At 45.6% G+C, this 16,577-nt stretch overlaps 2 protein-coding genes across 9 annotated transcripts in view; one reads left to right on the top strand and one right to left on the bottom strand.

Annotated features, from left to right (window-relative positions):
- Window positions 1–9,515, top strand: part of UGP (UDP-glucose pyrophosphorylase) — a 44,948-nt gene extending 35,433 nt beyond the window's left edge. For 3 of the 7 annotated variants that reach the window (XM_077665869.1, XM_077665870.1, XM_077665868.1), the window contains 9 exons: window positions 2,120–2,253; window positions 3,742–3,830; window positions 4,219–4,287; window positions 4,617–4,648; window positions 4,737–4,833; window positions 4,927–5,005; window positions 5,112–5,278; window positions 5,529–5,633; window positions 7,837–9,481. In XM_077665869.1, coding sequence (XP_077521995.1) covers window positions 2,120–2,253; window positions 3,742–3,830; window positions 4,219–4,287; window positions 4,617–4,648; window positions 4,737–4,833; window positions 4,927–5,005; window positions 5,112–5,278; window positions 5,529–5,633; window positions 7,837–7,944 — 880 coding nt within the window. In that variant the 3' untranslated portion in view covers window positions 7,945–9,481. Of the gene's footprint in view, window positions 1–2,119; window positions 2,254–3,741; window positions 3,831–4,218; window positions 4,288–4,616; window positions 4,649–4,736; window positions 4,834–4,926; window positions 5,006–5,111; window positions 5,279–5,528; window positions 5,634–7,836 lie in introns of all 7 variants that reach the window. The other 4 variants (XM_077665867.1, XM_077665865.1, XM_077665864.1 and 1 more) reach the window with 4 other exon arrangements.
- A 903-nt stretch (window positions 9,516–10,418) lies between these two features.
- Window positions 10,419–16,577, bottom strand: part of LOC144133039 (kelch domain-containing protein 2-like) — an 11,077-nt gene continuing 4,918 nt past the window's right edge. For both annotated transcript variants that reach the window (XM_077665859.1, XM_077665860.1), the window contains exons 4-10: window positions 15,992–16,085; window positions 15,556–15,624; window positions 14,066–14,205; window positions 12,557–12,669; window positions 12,299–12,459; window positions 11,675–11,721; window positions 10,419–10,654 (exon numbers count right to left, since the gene is read on the bottom strand). In XM_077665859.1, coding sequence (XP_077521985.1) covers window positions 10,522–10,654; window positions 11,675–11,721; window positions 12,299–12,459; window positions 12,557–12,669; window positions 14,066–14,205; window positions 15,556–15,624; window positions 15,992–16,085 — 757 coding nt within the window. In that variant the 3' untranslated portion in view covers window positions 10,419–10,521. The remainder of the gene's footprint in view (window positions 10,655–11,674; window positions 11,722–12,298; window positions 12,460–12,556; window positions 12,670–14,065; window positions 14,206–15,555; window positions 15,625–15,991; window positions 16,086–16,577) is intronic.

Below are 16,577 nucleotides of genomic sequence, written 5' to 3'. Positions count from 1 at the left end.
TTGGACAAAAGAACGGAAAGTATTCTCAAATTATTCAAACCTTGTTATATAAATGCCCCTGCCACTCCCTCCCTTCCCGAAAAAAAAAAAAAGAAACCTGCCCAAATGTGTTGAAGTCTTTCTGAGGAGGCTCCATTGTGCAAACAGCTAAAAGCCCATGACAAGCACACAGTTTAGGCGTGCTTGAAGAACAATGCGGACATAAGCAAAAGAAAGGCACATTGCTTTCGGAACATGAGAACTGCTCCTAAAAGAAAAAGAAATGATTAACTGATTAACAATGTGCCAGTCGTCATGCGAAAGCAGCACGCAGCTGGGCTCAGATGGGTGGTGACGAAGATCAGAAACCAAAAATAAGCGGCCATGCTGTCTTTTGGCCTTGCAAGTCATCACGTCTGCTGTTACGCGCACGTCAGAGGAACGCGGGTTACAGCGCACCCTGCAATAAGTGGCATTTTTACACCATGGCGTACCTTGCCAGTGGCACTTTTGCGCGGCCTGCCTTCGAAAGCCCCATGCAAAATTCCACAGGTGTGCTTTCTCTCATATTATATTTGACTAAGACTAGAAGGCCGAGCTTACGTTTGAAGAGCTGTGATAGCAACAGGACAAGTGTGATGGGTGTGAGCGTTAATTATGAAACACGATATGGAAGAGTGAATTAAGACCGCGCGCTTAATTCCATGTTGTGATTGTTAGAAGCGGGTAGTCAGCCAGCTTGCTCTTATCATATGGGAAAGCCCACATGATAAATTACGGAGAAGAATGCAAAGAGGATGCCTTTGTACTGTTTTCCTAACACTTTAGACCCATCTTTGGATGATTCTCCCAGATATTGTGGTTTTGCCGTGGTCGTAGGTGTGGAAAATCTGCGCGGTATTTGGTCGTTGTTAATCTGTCAAGATATTTTCGAATGTTCGGAAATTCTCTAATATCATTGTCGCGGGAGCCGTAAGTGCAGCGCAAAAATCACAAACACATAAGGAAGAAACACCTACAGACCATGAAGCCATTGTCCATGTCTATAAGTGTCTCTTCCTCACGTGTTTGTGGTTTCCGCACTGCAGTTATGTCACACAGAAAGTAACCATCTTGCCCAAAAGCTTGTTTTACTGAATCATTTTCTCGAATTGAATATGAACTGATAGCAGAATATTAGATTTGTTTTTGAAATTTTGAATAGTTGCACACCCCTTGTTTTTCTGGTAAGGCAGTGGGGCTAGCCTAGTGAGACTAAATATCATTTGGTGACGTTTTTGTCTGCTGTCTTATCTTAGAGTACAGCTCGTTCATGGGTTGAACGGCGTCCGTCACTGTCGGCCTTGGCGTAATCGACAGGGTGAACAGGCAGCGCAGCGGAGGTTGAAAGAGAGCGAACGTGGAGTGCAGCAGAGGATAAAAGTATGGTGATAGCGAAAAGGGCGCGAGGAGGGGAGCGGAGCAGAGGGCATGACGGCAACCAGAAGTCTGGCTTTACGGTGGCAACCCGCTAAGAGATGGCGCTAGAGTGTGCGTGCCGCCGCGCATTCGCTCGAAGAAAGGCTCAACGGCGGCAGACAGACAGCTGTGCGCTGCCCAAGCCAAAACCCAGGGCCGTGTCCATTCAGCGCTGTGTGTTCTGTATGCATTCGCCTATGATTCAAATAATGCAGCAGCTGCACTCAAAAATCGCATTACCGAGAAGCATAATTGTTGGCCAATTTTTGTTTTTACCTGTAACATCTGCATGATATCCAACATGATTGTAAAACAGTTGCAAGTCTGCCCTGCATCCTGTCTGCGTCATAACTTTTTAAAGCACTTTTCATTGCGTTTGTATTTCAAGCAGTGGGTGAAGAACATGGCACTTCAAGAAATTGTTCGTATTTAATTCATTTCTTTCAGCGTATCCAAACGAATCGTCAAGTGTGCCAAGTGATCTGTTACTCTACTGCTTTCAAATCAAAACGCAGTGTGTGAAGCTTGCAATTCATGTCTTCAGACATTCCTCGACCACTGTTTCTTTTCTTTTTGTTGCCATTACCCATTGTCTGCACATGCTCATGCTCCATAAGAGCACTGCTAACACTTTTTTTTTCTTCAGGCTGTAAGTTGTAATGAGTGGTTTCCCTTCCTTTAGCTTCTACCCTCCGGGCCACGGAGACTTCTACACGGCATTCTGCCAGTCTGGGCTGATGGACCACTTTCTGACGGAAGGCCGCGAGTACTGCTTCATCTCCAACATCGATAACCTTGGCGCCACGGTCGACCTCAGTATCCTTTTTAAACACTGGCCTTCTACGATGTAGTTGAGCCCCTGGAGACAGTGCGAGTTAAGGCTTAGCTCCAGATACGCAAAATTTTGTGCGATGACTCACTCGAGTGATTGCGGCAAGCGACAGGCGATGCCGTGGCGCACGTGTTTTGTTCGTGTAACTTGGCTTGTTGCTTGCACAGAAAATTTCACTGTTTGCCAGGAAGCGCATGCACGATTAGCCAATCAGGCTCCACCGTACGCGCTTCTGGGCTTCTGGTTTGTATGCTCCTGCCTTGTGATCTGTCTTTGCCTCGGCAAGTGCACCGGCATTGCCACCTCAGACAAGGATGGCGGAATATGAGAATGCTTATTGAGCTGTAGTGTGCAGGCAGTGAACGAATGAAAGCGCAAGTACAGGTACAGTACAAGGATACCCTTAATTGTTAAAGCATACTCAAGTGCTGTCTGCCTCTATTGCGCTCACATTCGTAATGACACGTGTACTTATCTTTACCGGGCGACCACGTTTCGCCGCCTAACAAGTGTTATCGCACAGCGCGGGACGCGCCTGCGTCTATCCGAAGTTTCTGACCAGATGTAACGTGGTGGTGACGTTGAAGAACACAGTAGCAATACTGTGAAAGACAGAATTAACTTTTATTGGGCGAACCTGTGCCCACAAAAAGAGGCTACACTTACAGCACAACGGTAGCGGCGAACACGGTCGGCGATCGTCGAAAATCTGATCCGCGGGTCAAGCGCGTCGGCTGTTATATAGCAGTCGTCGAATGTTCCAGACTAATCGTTGGGACCCGCGTGCCTTCCACAAAGTTCTACACCATTCGCGTCAGGCGATGAAATCAGATAACATAAGGTTCGGCTACAACAGACAGCGAATAGAAGCATCGATGACTTGCCACAAACTTCGGATAGATGCAGGCGCGTCCTGCGCTGTGCGATAACACTTGTTAGGCGGCGAAACGTGGTCGCCCGATAAAGATAAGTACACGTGTCAATATTGTATACCCTTGGTGTATTAAATGATGCACCATGCTGTGCTCCTATCAGGCAATGTCTTTTCTGGACACTGAGCCCAGGCTGCTGGGATATTTAAACCTACCATTGCAGTGCTTAATAGGATAGATACATAATCAGGTACCCAGCACAGTGATCAGGTAACGGTAACTAGTTGGAACATCTTCACTCATAAAAGTAGCTAGTACCGCGCAGCGCCTTATTTTGTCAAGGTGCATTGCTTGTTCAGTGTTGGCAAGTCATAGCTGTGTTTATGGTGGTCATGTCGGGCGTGCCCAAGTTGCCCTTACGGTCAGATTTTTTTTTACATCCACTTCGAAGAGTAAAAACCTGGTTTTGCCAATGACGTCACCAAGTTTCTTCAGCAAGGCAGTGGCTACACTTAGTGAATCATTGTTATTGTGGTAGGCTAACATGTGACAGTATATGGGCAGACCAAATATTCCTTAACTAAAGGAAAACCTGTGCAGACATTTTGAGCATGCTGCTGTCCTCGAATGGTGCCCAGGCTCCCGACTTTGTCATGGAAGTCACTGACAAGACGAGAGCCGACGTTAAGGTAGGTGCCGTCTCTCTAATGGCTCACCGTGTGTGCATTTTGTGGCTTGCTGGATCTGTATTTTGCTCTCACTTTGCGCGGATGCACAGTTTCATGGCATGTTAGTCTCGGGTGAGAGACGCTGTCACCCTGTCAGAATGCGCAGATGCTTGTAGCATTTTCTCAAGCTGTTGCTATAGCCTTTGACCAGGCCTATATTTTGTGACATTGTAAGGGTCTCCAAACGATTCTTTGGGATCCTGGCAGTGTTTGAGAAAAATGTTGCTAGCATTATGTTATTTATGGTTGTCGGCGGAACAGGTGCAATCACTGGGCTGGTCATAAGGAAACAGTGCAAAAACTCATAAATAGTGATGTTACCACAGTGTACTCTTTGTATTCCTTGTAGGGTGGCACACTTATTCAGTATGAAAACAAGATTCGCCTGCTGGAAATTGCGCAAGTACCCAAAGAAAATGTGAGTTCATTGCTTTATTTTTTTTTAATATCATTGATTGTGTCACTTTCTGCATGCAGTTGTTTGACTGCTATGGACTCGCTTGATTAGTGCCATACAGTTTTCTCCATATTTTTGTCCATTGCATATTGAAGCACCACGAACGCCTGCATTCATGAATGAGTGCTGTCACGTTAATTAGGAGAGCCTAGAGAAAGTTTCGAATTGCTGAAGTGCATTGATATATTTCGAGTAAGAAATGTACTTATTTCATTTGCTGGTGTTTATTTTGATACAAACCGATGATTCAGCGATAAAGCTGTGAAGTAGTAAGCCTGTTCTTCTTCCAGGTTGACGAATTCAAGAGTGTGAAGAAATTCAAGTGAGTTACTTTACTTTTTATCGCTCATGTTTTTCATTCTGTTTTGGTTGCACTCAACTTACTCCTTCCGTGCCTCTCGTGCCCGCAGGATCTTCAACACAAACAACCTGTGGATGAAGTTGAGTAGCGTGGGCAACCTTGTGGAGACAGGTGGCATAGACATGGAGGTCATTATCAACTATAAGGCAAGTTGAGCACTTCCGTCGTGCACGTGTGGGTCAGTGATGAGTGGCTGTAGGTGTGCCAATTAGCCCTCAACTCTCCTTTTTTCGAAACAGACGCTCGACTCTGGCATCAACATCATTCAGCTCGAAACAGCGGCTGGAGCAGCAATGAAGGACTTCCAGAACGCCATTGGTGAGCGTCGCGGTGTTTTTTTTTACTCATGACAGCTGTAAACGGGCTTTGCATTGTGCCTAGAGCACACTGCCAGCGTCTTAGCGGTAGTGTCGCTGTTGTGCAGGCATCAACGTGCCGCGCAGTCGTTTCCTGCCGGTGAAGAAGACCTCAGACCTGCTGCTGGTGATGAGCAACCTGTACCACATGAAGTTTGGCACGCTGGTCATGAGTCCAAAGCGTGCCTTTCCCACTGTGCCCCTCATCAAGCTCGGGGACAACCACTTCTCCAAGGTACTCGACTACGGCTTGCCTCTCTACACTGTCAGCTGCCGAAGCCTTTGTCCTGCGTACTTTACCTCTGAAAGCTCTACAAAAGCAGCAAGTGCTGATTCCAAGTATGTCAGTAGCCAGACCACATTATGTGGGCACAAACGAACCCAGAGCATTTTTGCTTGTTTTTAAGTTGTTTAGTGAAAATCTACTAGTACCTGCGCGTGTGCCATCCAATATCTGTGGTTCATCTTTTGATCTTTCGCCACAGGTGCGAGATTTCCTGAACCGGTTTGCAAGCATACCAGACATTTTAGAGTTGGACCACCTGACGGTGTCTGGCGATGTCACGTTTGGCAAGGGCGTTTCTCTCAGGGTGAGTGGTCCACAGGGTTTCTCGTCTCCTTTCTCATAGCGGGAGTGGTAGTTGGTTGTTCAGGTCACAAACTCATTCGAGTTGAGGGCTTGGCTTTGCGCACTGTTGAGATTACAGTGCAGGCTTTCTTGAAATGGCGAATGCATTTATTAAATCGTTAGTACTCCTTGCTTAAAAAGCCTGCCAGAACTAAATACAATCGAGTTCAACATCTAAAACTGAGATGAAAGCCTTACTAACAGCGCACATTGAGCACAAGATGCAGTCGTTAGTTTTTCGTTGTTCGTTTCCATGTTTCGTGATTTATTCTTTAAGGTGTTTACTTTTGATGAGCTCGTTATCAGTTTCATTTTTATATGACTAATTGCTTCCGTATAATGTTTAACTGCTTGTTGCTTGCTTGCGTATTTTCGTATGGCATGAGCAATCGTACTTGTGTAATGTCCCTATTTCCAAACATTTTGGGTACCTGATAGATATTAGACAGTTTTTTTATTTCATGATTTTGCTGATCTTTCGATGATTTCCTGTAATCTTCATTAACTTTTTGTATTTTACAAATTTCCTTGTGTATTACGGTTCCACACTATGTCTTTAAATGTCTATCATTCAGAAGTAAATTATGTTATTTGATGTATTCGTACTTTCTAGCATTTTCCAATAAAAACATTTGAAGAAAAAAAAACCCTTTTGTAACGCCTGCAATAAATAGCTGCCTTCCATGAGGCAGCAAACATTTTTAAGTTGCTCAGAGTACTGCTAAGTGAGACCGTGAAACTTCCAGGTGCTTTATGCAGTAAAACAACCTTTTTTTTTGTATGTTTCAGAACATTAATAATAGTTTTTGTTTTGTGTTACAAGCATAATGTTATAAATTTGTATTGTAGCTTTCTTCACAGTTTGTATTGGATATTCTTCACAGTTTGTATTGGATAAATAAAAATTCACGTTATTGTTTAATATTTTTATTTCAAATGCACATTTTTTAATAGAACATTGATTTTGTTGCCTCAGTTTGATGTGCTGCATGTTAATGTAACTAACTCCTAATTTTCAGTTGAAAATAATAAAATGAGCCTACAAAAAAACGCCCATTTCTCCATTGGTAAGGAAAGAAAAGGGTGAAATGAGAAGTCATGCTGCTGATGCAGTTCTTGTGCGATGTATGTGTGACATGCTAAGCTGTACAAATGTACTTGAATAGGACAAATTGCCGGGCTAGTTGGTAATGATCCATTCTTGTTGACAGCGCGTTAAAGCACAGGGACAGAAGAAACACAGAGGACGACGTCACAGGTCACAGCGCGTTAAAGCGCTGTCAACAAGAATGGATCATTACCAACTAGCCCGGCAATTTGTCCTATTCAAGTTCATTTCTAGTTCAGCGGGCTCTTTTTCCTCGTCACTCACCGAGCCCTGCCATTTAGTACCCATTATTGCTGCAGCGACTTGCAGAGCGAGAATGTTCAGTTTCTGCATTCGCCGCAAAATATTGCCCCCAGATCTGCTGGTAATCAGCGCCTGTGACGTCGTCCTCTGTGTTTCTTCTGTCCCTGTGCTTTAACGCGCTGTCAACAAGAATGTACAAATGTGAACAGTGCAGTTGTGCTATCGTGGAGTGCTTTGCACTGCCTCTGCACTTGTTACGCATCAGCGTGGGTCAGCTGGAAGAAGAGCAACTGTTAACGCAACACCACTAAGTCTCCTGTTCCGCAGAAAATCTCCAGCGACGAAGGCATAGCGAACGAAAAATCCGTGAAGAAGCAACCTGGGTGGGCCACCTAGGTCACGTGACCTTGTGTCGTCAACACTACCTGCTCTCCGGCTTGTGAGAAAACTGACCACCGTGTCAGGTGACACCTAAAATTAATGATTGTTTGCGCGAGACTGCTCGGGAAACGTGGGTCACACAAGCCCCGCTGATGGTAGCACCTGCCATTGCAGGGCAGTGGCGCATTGCTTAACCTTAGCTGCACCACTGTGCCAGGAGTGGTATGTATGGGCATTAACTCACCAACGCTATCGCGTCATACCGTTAAGGCAGAGCTTAAGTGTCCCGTTTAATTTTGTTATGTTGTCTTAGCAGGCCAGGTACAACATGAACAAAATTTAGTTTGCAGGAAAAAACACCAGCATTGAAAGCTGGCTGTTCCTTGCACACGCATGTGTCTGCATCACAAACAGCTCCAACTGTTGTTTTCAGGGCACGGTGATCATCATAGCCAACCATGGTGACCGGATCGACATACCGGCATCAGCAGTGCTGGAGAACAAGATAGTGTCTGGCAACCTGCGCATCCTTGACCACTAGGACGGAGCTGTTGACATTTACAGTCCCATGTCAATCAAACAACCAGTGTGCCCGTTTGACAACCTCCCTACGCGGCTGTGCGACGACTGTGCCCTCTGTCCACCCCCCCCCCCTTGATCGGGAATTGTTTTATCTGGTTGATACAGGGATAGTATTCTCGTCGTCTTATTCTCTACCTGTATTTCCTGGTGTGTGAATATTTACGCATGTTGCGTGGTGGTGAAAACTGGTGTACGGTGTAGGAGTGGTGAGCGAGTTTCACAGGAGGGGGCATACTGCTGAGCGGCGCTTTGAAGAGCGTGTTTATTATATAGTGTGTCCACACTGTGTTGTAGTGCAAAGTTTGTGATGGCATTTATGAGGTGGATCGAACATTGATGTGCAATACAAGTCGCGATGCATCTCAGAGGCATTCATATGTGGTATTTTGTGTAACCGTGGTGAGCGTACTTCACCACGGTCAGCCTAGGTGCAAGTTCCATCACAAAAGACAAGCATGTTGGGAAAAGTTGCAGTGCAACATTCATTTTGCGGCTAGTGGTGACATTCAGTATATGCCATGTGCAACACCCTAATTAGAGGTGCCACGTCACCGTTCCCAAGATGTTCATGTGCAAAGATCGACTTTGTGATATGGCAGGTGAACCATGGGCCACTGTTCATTTACTGAGTCATTCTTTAGTGTCCATACATATTTGCTTATTATACATTTGGCTTGCTGGTTGAAATCTGAACTAAAAACGCCGACAGTAAACAGCGCCAGACTTAAGATTTCACGATATCTCATGTTGTTATCAATGCTGTGGTGAATGCGCCAAATGTATGTCAGTGCTTTTTAAAAGGGCATTCACGAGCAAGCATTTCAACCTTAAGGAGCGAATGAACTGTGCCATAGAGCAGAGCAAGAAAAGCTGGTTTTGTGAAATATTGTGCCATTTGTCAGTGCGGTGCCCTGTTCACCTTTTTATTGCGGTTGAGGAGCTGTGATGAGGCATTGAGTCAGCAACGTGTCTAATCATTTTCTTTCTTTAAATGATTTTTTAAAAACTTTGGAGTCGACGGAAAGCCTGCAGGCTTCTCTTTGTTGGTTGTTATTACCGCGTGGATGCTGGGGTTGTGCCGCCTTTCAAATTCTCATTTATTTAATACTTGGGTTCTTTTCTTGGCCTTATGTTTTAAATGAATGTTTTCTTTTATTCAACGAGGTGACTTTATATGCACCGTGTGCTATATTTTTTTTTTGTTGATGCTTTTTGTGGGAAGGGTTTTGTTCCGACATTGTGAACAATTTTTGCATGCATGTGGAACATGCTGGGTGCAAAATGTAGAAGTGGTTTGTGTACTTGTTGAGGGCAGTGTGGCGGCATTTTTGCAGTCATAATTAGCTGTGGGAGCATTTCACTAGATGTCGCCAGTGTAAGGAATGCTTGGGCAATGCATCAGCAGTGTCGTCTCGAGATGTTCTGCAGACCGCTGCCATGTACAAAGTAGCAAATTTCGTCATAGGTCATGAAATAAATTATTATTGAACTGTGCATACTGGCCCATGTGTGTGCAGTTTAATCCGATGGCATGTTGTGCTTATAGGAAATCTTCCGACTAAATGTCTGTACTACAACGCAAAAAGCAAATGCGTGTACTCAGTATTCATAAAACCAAACTATTTTTTTAATAGACTTTGTTAAGGGGGACACACTGTGCGTCCTGGCACGGAAGAGAAGTCTGCCAGCATGAAAAAAAAAACTATGCGTGCACTTAAGCAATTCTTGTGTAAATGTGAGAGCAAGGCTCACTGGGTCAGTGGACACCTTAGTCACGCTGCGAGTACCTAAGTGGTGACCTCCGCCTAATTCCTTTTCTCTCGAAACCAAGTGCAAGGTTTAGACTTGATTTTGAGGAAGAGCGCACAACTGCCTTCCCGAGGGGAACTGGTGGCCTGTTAATGCTCCAGTAGGAATGATTTCATTTGCGCCCCGTGTTGCAGCCACCGGTTTCTGATGAATGCGGGTTTTTCGGACAATGAGCCAAATAATGCTCTCACATTAAAAGGCAGCTATGCGGATGAATGTTAAGAGCGCAGAAAAATAAGCGGGGCTTAACATAGTTCTCGGTTGTCAGACTCTCCTATAGCGATGGTGACCAGGGGCTAAGCAGGCTTCTTGGCGGCTCATGGCGAGAAGAGTCTTCCCGCACAGTGTTTAATGCCCCGCCAATTACATACTGCACGGGGTGGCAATCGTTTGCTCTCTCCTGAAGCGGTGTTTGCACCCTTATGCAAGCACCAGCATGGCAGCATTCAGAAACGAGGTGTGCCCTTTGCTCCTGGGTGGCTCGCGCATGTCACCTTATGACGTTTGCAGGCTTACCGCCGGCTGGTGGAGGAAATCTGGTATGCATGTACCCACAGTGCAACTCCTGTTTCAGTAGCTGGTTCTGTGCAGGCATTCCAGCCACACTGATGACTCCACACAACATACCTTGTGAATGGAATTTTATTCTGCCATATAAATAGGACTATTTTTCCATAATTTTATGTACAAGGTGACTGCTCCGACACTCTGTGTGAGATTCGTTTTTTCATGACCCGTCAAGTCCGGAGCCCCGAGTGCTTCCATGCATGGCGTACAGTGTGTCCCGGACAGATGGAGGCAGCGATGGCCACTGAGACTGCAGCAAATGTCTCATCCGCAGAACCTGTTCCAAGCAGATCCTATGAGGGAGGGGGAGGGGGTGAAAGAAAGAAAAAGTCTTCGGTTACGCGTGCAAGTGGGGGGTTTCACAAATTACTCCTTTGGGCACCTATACCTTAGTGATGTTCCATTTGGAGAATTTGAGGTACAAATTTTGGCGAGAAAGGGGGGGGGGGGGGGGGGTGTCTCTAGACCTCACGAAAATGACAAAAAAAAATTGCGCTTACAACGCAATCTCAGCCTGTTCAAGCAAACTACAGGCAAGGGCTCGATAAAAAGAAACAAAACAAAGGTGACACACTAAAATACTGAAGCAGCGGATGCGTCGATATTATACTAGAGGAGACGTTTCAGTTATAAGTGCATATAATCGTCAAGGAGTGCGGCAACAGCTGTAGTAATTGCCAAGCCACCGTTGCACCGTGTTTCGTGCTGCGTAGTCTTGTTCTCGCTTGCTGTCCCTTCCTCTTCATACATTCCTCTCAACTCTTAGAGACCTCTTCAACGGCCCGCGCCAGCACCTTTACACGTACATAGCCACCCTCTCCTTTGGCCATTCACGACACGAGGCCTCAAGGTCGTCAAAACTTTAAGTTTCTCCTTGCAGCTCGCAAGGTTGTTGGTGAAGGTCACCTGTAGCTATCGCGAGGGGCAGCGAAAAAAAAAAAAAAAAAAAGACCCCGCTATATTCGCGCTTTGGTTTCTAAACAAGGTGCAAAACGGGGGTGTACTTATGTAGCACTACAACATGGTGTCAGATGTGTTCCAAACTTGACCTCTACTCTCAAAACACACGAGGCACGAACACATCTTGGTCACAAGCGAATGTTCGAGAATGGTGGATGCCAATTTCTCCATTGCAGTGTAAAGTGATGAGACGTCCTCTCCACATCTGAGGTTTTGTGTTCTCTCTGCGTTGGCAATCGCTGTCAGTCGTAGCTTTCCCAATATGCAACAGCTGCCTCAACAGGACCAAGCATCTGTGCCTGATAAGTGCAGACAGAATATCACGCTGCGTAGCTCATTCATGCTCAACTCACCGGTAGAGACTCCTTGGTGAAAATGAGAGATTGATGATTGTGTCCTCCTGCACAAATGAAAAACAAACAGCGAAAGTGAACATCCACCACTCTCAAGGTGCCCCGAGATATGCACATTCATTTGTTTGCTCGCTCAACAGACATTTGGTTTTGTAGCCTTCGAAGAGTCTTACTAAACCTCGCAGTGACTATAGCCACAATGAATTGTCTGAAATATCAACCATCCGAGACAAGGGCAAAAGGGAAATGAAAGAGGGGACATTTTTCAATTAAACTTTGAATGTAAGAACTGCTCCCTGGCTAATCCAACGTAACTGCAAGGCAGTTCACATGGATTCAAAACACTAGCTAGTACTTACAAGAACTGAGCTTGACTGCCATCTTTAAATTTTTGGACAAACATCTGTCGCTGTGCAACGCAAACCAAAGGGAAGTGAACACAACTATTCCAAGCCTCCGACAGGAAGAGATTATATATTGTACAAAAATATACGATCAAGGTAGATGTGCAACTGAAAATGAACTCCGTGGGTTAGACAGCTTAGCAGGAAAGCTAGGCCCTCAATTCCTCGTCGGGAGGAGCTCAGCAACCCAACGTGTGCAAAGCCCACCACTGGGACGCACCGCATGGATGCCTCCGCGCTGAAAGATGTTCCCCGCACAACCTCCGAACACAATGACCTCGCCCTCGATGCTGAGGCAGGCTGAGTGCCAGAGCCGTGGAGGCAGCTGCAACTCCACGCGCACCCAGGTCAGGATGGGCACCACGAACAGCCAGCAGTCAGCTGCAAACAGTGAGGGGTGTAGCATAAGCACAGACATACTAAGTGTTCAACTTAATAGGCAGAGGCGCATGCCAACTGTTCAGCAAGGTCTACTCACACAGTGGCTCCTCTGTTTGGCTGAAACCTCCGTAGAGAACAATGCGATGTTCGGAGAGCGCCGTGAAACTGTGCCAGGACCGACCGCATGGCTTTTCACCAATGGTGTCCAACCTAGGGTGAAGACATTTCGGCTGTTAACAACAACGACCAGCAAGGCCAGGGGCTATACATTTATCTCGGGACAGCAATGAGAACGAACCAAAAGTGCTGTTACACAAAAAGCGTATAGTTTGGAAGACTGCAGAAAGTAGATTTTGCAAATTACATTTTCAGGTGATTTGAACCGCTGGCATTCTTTCCTCTGACAGCCAAGTGACCGCAGACAAAGAAAAGCACACCGTACGTTCAGTTACAGAAAAGAAAGAGCACCACTGATAACGCTCGTTCCAGAATGCAGACTCTGGCCTCCCGACACAGATGTTGCAAGTATACCAGATAAAGATCTCCAGTGCTTTCAGACTTCCAAGCAAGCAGAGGAACCTCTTTGGCCTCATGAAATTGTACTGTTTGTCTTCTGGTTAATGTTTTCCCAGATAACATGATTTAGCGACCAACAGCAGAAGCACGCAAATATAAGAGGGCCAAACCTGGACACATACAACATTGAGAGCTGAAATGTAGCAGAAGTCACCTGCCATGGTGGCTTTTCTGCGGTGCTTATTTGCAAAGCGGTGAAGCATAAAAAAAAACCTACAAAAGTGCACTAACATACGAGCGGGCCGTTCCCGCAGGGACATGACTTGAAGAGCGACGTTTCCGCAAAAGCAAAGCGTGTGCAGCATCTGAGAACCAGAATGATGAGCTGGCATATGAGCGGACTGGGTCTGGGGAATATAGCAGATAGAGCGAAGAACACTGCGACGGATAGGGGCGTCTTCCTAGCAACGCAGTGATGCAACGGGGCGAAGCTGGATGTGCTAAGTTTCTCCTGCACTAAAGAAAATGCGGACCGAATTCTGTGAGTACTGGAAAAGGCTGTTCAGAACTTGTGCCAAGAAATGTTAATAAATTTTTTTGAAGTGAGAACATCAATAAATTTCTCTGTACCTCATTCAACAATTATATTTCTTACTTAGGCAGTGTGGGTCATACATTTTCCCGGATAATACATTTATCCGTGCATTTAAAAACAAAATGGTAGGGTTTTAACATAGTTAAGCTGCGTAAGATGTGTGAAAGCACTTGAGGCAACACCACGTCCAAAGGCCAGCCGCATGCAAGATCTTATCATCAGCCGCTATCGCGCTCGGGAAAGGCGGGGGAGGGGTGCCAGTTCCGCGTGTTGACGGGGCAGCTGTGCGAAGCCTCCGCCGCTGACACTCCATCAAAGGTCAAAGGTTGAGGCTTCACACATATCTCCGAGTTTTTCAGCTTTGCCAGTGAAGTACTAATGCTTTCGCGCTAAAATGCATCAACGAGGTTCTACTCTGTCAAAGCCAGGGTCGCTGCCATAAAGCTAAACGCAAACAGCTTGAAAGCTTGAGGACATACAATCGAGCACACTCACGTGCCACTCCACTGCATGGAGTCCAGATCCAGTCGATGAATGTCATTGAGCCGGCTTTGCTGGTGTCGGCCACCAAAGAGGAACACCTGGCTGCCAATCTGTGCAGCTGCGTGAGCCGCCCGTGCCACTGGAGCTCGGCCCTGGAATTGTTAAGACTTGCGTTTTTATTCGCAACCTCCATGCACGTGAGGCACACAGACTGCTGGTGTCAATGCAGTTGCCCCCTCCCCCAGCCTGGGAGCGAACCCACAGAAGCCAACTAATACCCAACACCTCGCACCACCATCTCCAGAACCAGCATCCGGCTTTTTGGGGAAAGCCAGCCCGCATCCCCAACAATACAACTGCAACACATCGTTTTAGCGCTCCTATTATGAGCTCCTATTATGAGTGAACTAGGACGATTAAGATGTGCCGGGAGAATATTAGCAGAAACATGGCTGAACTGCTGGACTGGGTGCTAGAAATAAAACCTTTCTCTCTCTCTCGCCTCAAGCATCAGTTTGTTTGCCTTCACATCTCGCAGAAAAGTGGCTTCCGGCAATGGCTTTTGTTTACGGACATACTTGGACATGGTACTGGGCTGTTTCATCTAAAATGCAAACCCCAGTGTGCACTGCCTATGAAGCCAGGTGTTTTTGTAGTGGAAAAAGTGTTTTCGGTATTGCGCGTAGGTAGAAAAACAACTACAAAGAAGGCTCTTGCCTTCTGATGGCGATTTTGCTTTCCTGGCACCAGACGTCACCACCAAATTCTACTTCTTTGGTTCAACCATCGGTACAAGTAACAGAGACATGCACTGATTCTGGGCAAAACAGAGAAGAACCACATTCAAGTGCCAACCTCAATGTAAAATCTGAGCAGCATGAACAAGCCAACAGATTATCCAAGAGAAGCATTAGCATTGCTTAGCAGAACCATTATTATTATTTTTTTTCTAGTGAGCCTCGCACCCTCGCATAGGGAGTTCAATCACAGTTCTCAGGAAGTCACATGTGCCAACATTCTTTTGTTTGAGAGATGCACGCTTCTGTTGTAACCGACTAACATCAAATCCTGTATACCCATTCCCTTCAGAAACACAACCCCCGGAAAATTCCATGGGTGCAATAAAGGTGCCTTCTTTTGTGAAAAAGTGGCTTCTGGCATTTTTCCTAGGCCTAAAAAGAAATGTTGCATCTAGGTATTATTTGGTCTCTAATCTGGCGCAATTCTTGAACACCAAATAACCATCACACAGCTGAATGCTGAATACTCTCGACGTTCTAAATGCTAGATATCGGGTTTATGTATACTGTTAGCTAACTGTTTGCAACACTGCACATGAATTGCAACAGCAAATGGTAACAATAGGCTTGCTGTAAGCTGTCATCGTCACTAAAAATGCTTATGAAGAGAAGCCACAGTCATATGCTTATGCTGGGCCTGTCGCTTCTGACAGGAGAAAAAAGATAGGTCAGCTCCACTTATGCCCATTTTTAGGCACCAACCTTGTAAAGAGGCCAGTTCCAAGTGTTGGTGTGAGTGTCAAACTTGACAAGCTGATTGGTCCATCCCCTCTGCATGAGAAATGGATAAGCATCAGCAAGTGCTGCAACACAAGTGGCGAACAGCAAGGCTAACAGGTTGTAACAATCTATTAATCCATCACTAATTACAGCTGAAAGGGACAATACCATTTAAGCAATAATTACATTGGGTATAGTACACTTTTAACTTTAACAAAACATGTGAAGAATCTAATCATTGCAACCGCACATTGTCGGGGAAAACAGCCGCTCAATGATATCGGCATTCTTTCTCGTGAAGAAATTTATGCTTTAGATCAAATGTTATTTCCATGTATAAACAAGTCTGCAAACAAAACACATGTAGATAAAATGATATCGGGCAATTAGCTTGACAAACTACAGGTTCGACACTTACCCATGGTGCTTGCATGTCATGAACATAGGCAAAGTCAGGAGGCCGTGTAACTCCCGGGCTTGGTGTCGTGCCAAACCCGCCAAAAACATATAGGCTGTGAAGGAAGGAACAAATGACAGCCAGCATACATTACTTCTGTACATTTGCTGGTCATTCAAACACTAATGCAATGCAGTAGTCTCCGGACTACTGCCCACAGGCTATCCATGTTTAAACGGTGCAAGTTTTACTCCACACAGAATGCACAGGCATGGAGTTTACTAAGAGATCTACCACCTGAAGGTTGTTTACTATAGCTGAAGAGACTTTAAGTAAGGCCCAAGTGCAGTCCCGGAGAACCACTCCCAAGTCAACCCATTCTCAACAGCTTTGGCGTAGCCACAACAATGAATATTGCTTTCAAACTTCCTGGCGTAGACAAGGAAAATAATGATGCATAATATACACATAACCCATACAGTCGTGTCTGCAGTGTAAACTTACAAATATTAGGGCCCCATGGTACAATTTCCGATTTCGATGTGGATGAGACAACAACTTTCAATGCCTCACAAGGTCAAACCGAACTTCACTGCACGGCGGTATG

This window comes from Amblyomma americanum, chromosome 5 (assembly GCF_052857255.1).
Source record: "Amblyomma americanum isolate KBUSLIRL-KWMA chromosome 5, ASM5285725v1, whole genome shotgun sequence".
NCBI classification, from domain to species: domain Eukaryota; kingdom Metazoa; phylum Arthropoda; class Arachnida; order Ixodida; family Ixodidae; genus Amblyomma; species Amblyomma americanum.
The sequence above is the reverse complement of the archived record's forward strand: the minus strand, read 5'-3'. Positions and strand labels throughout refer to the sequence as shown.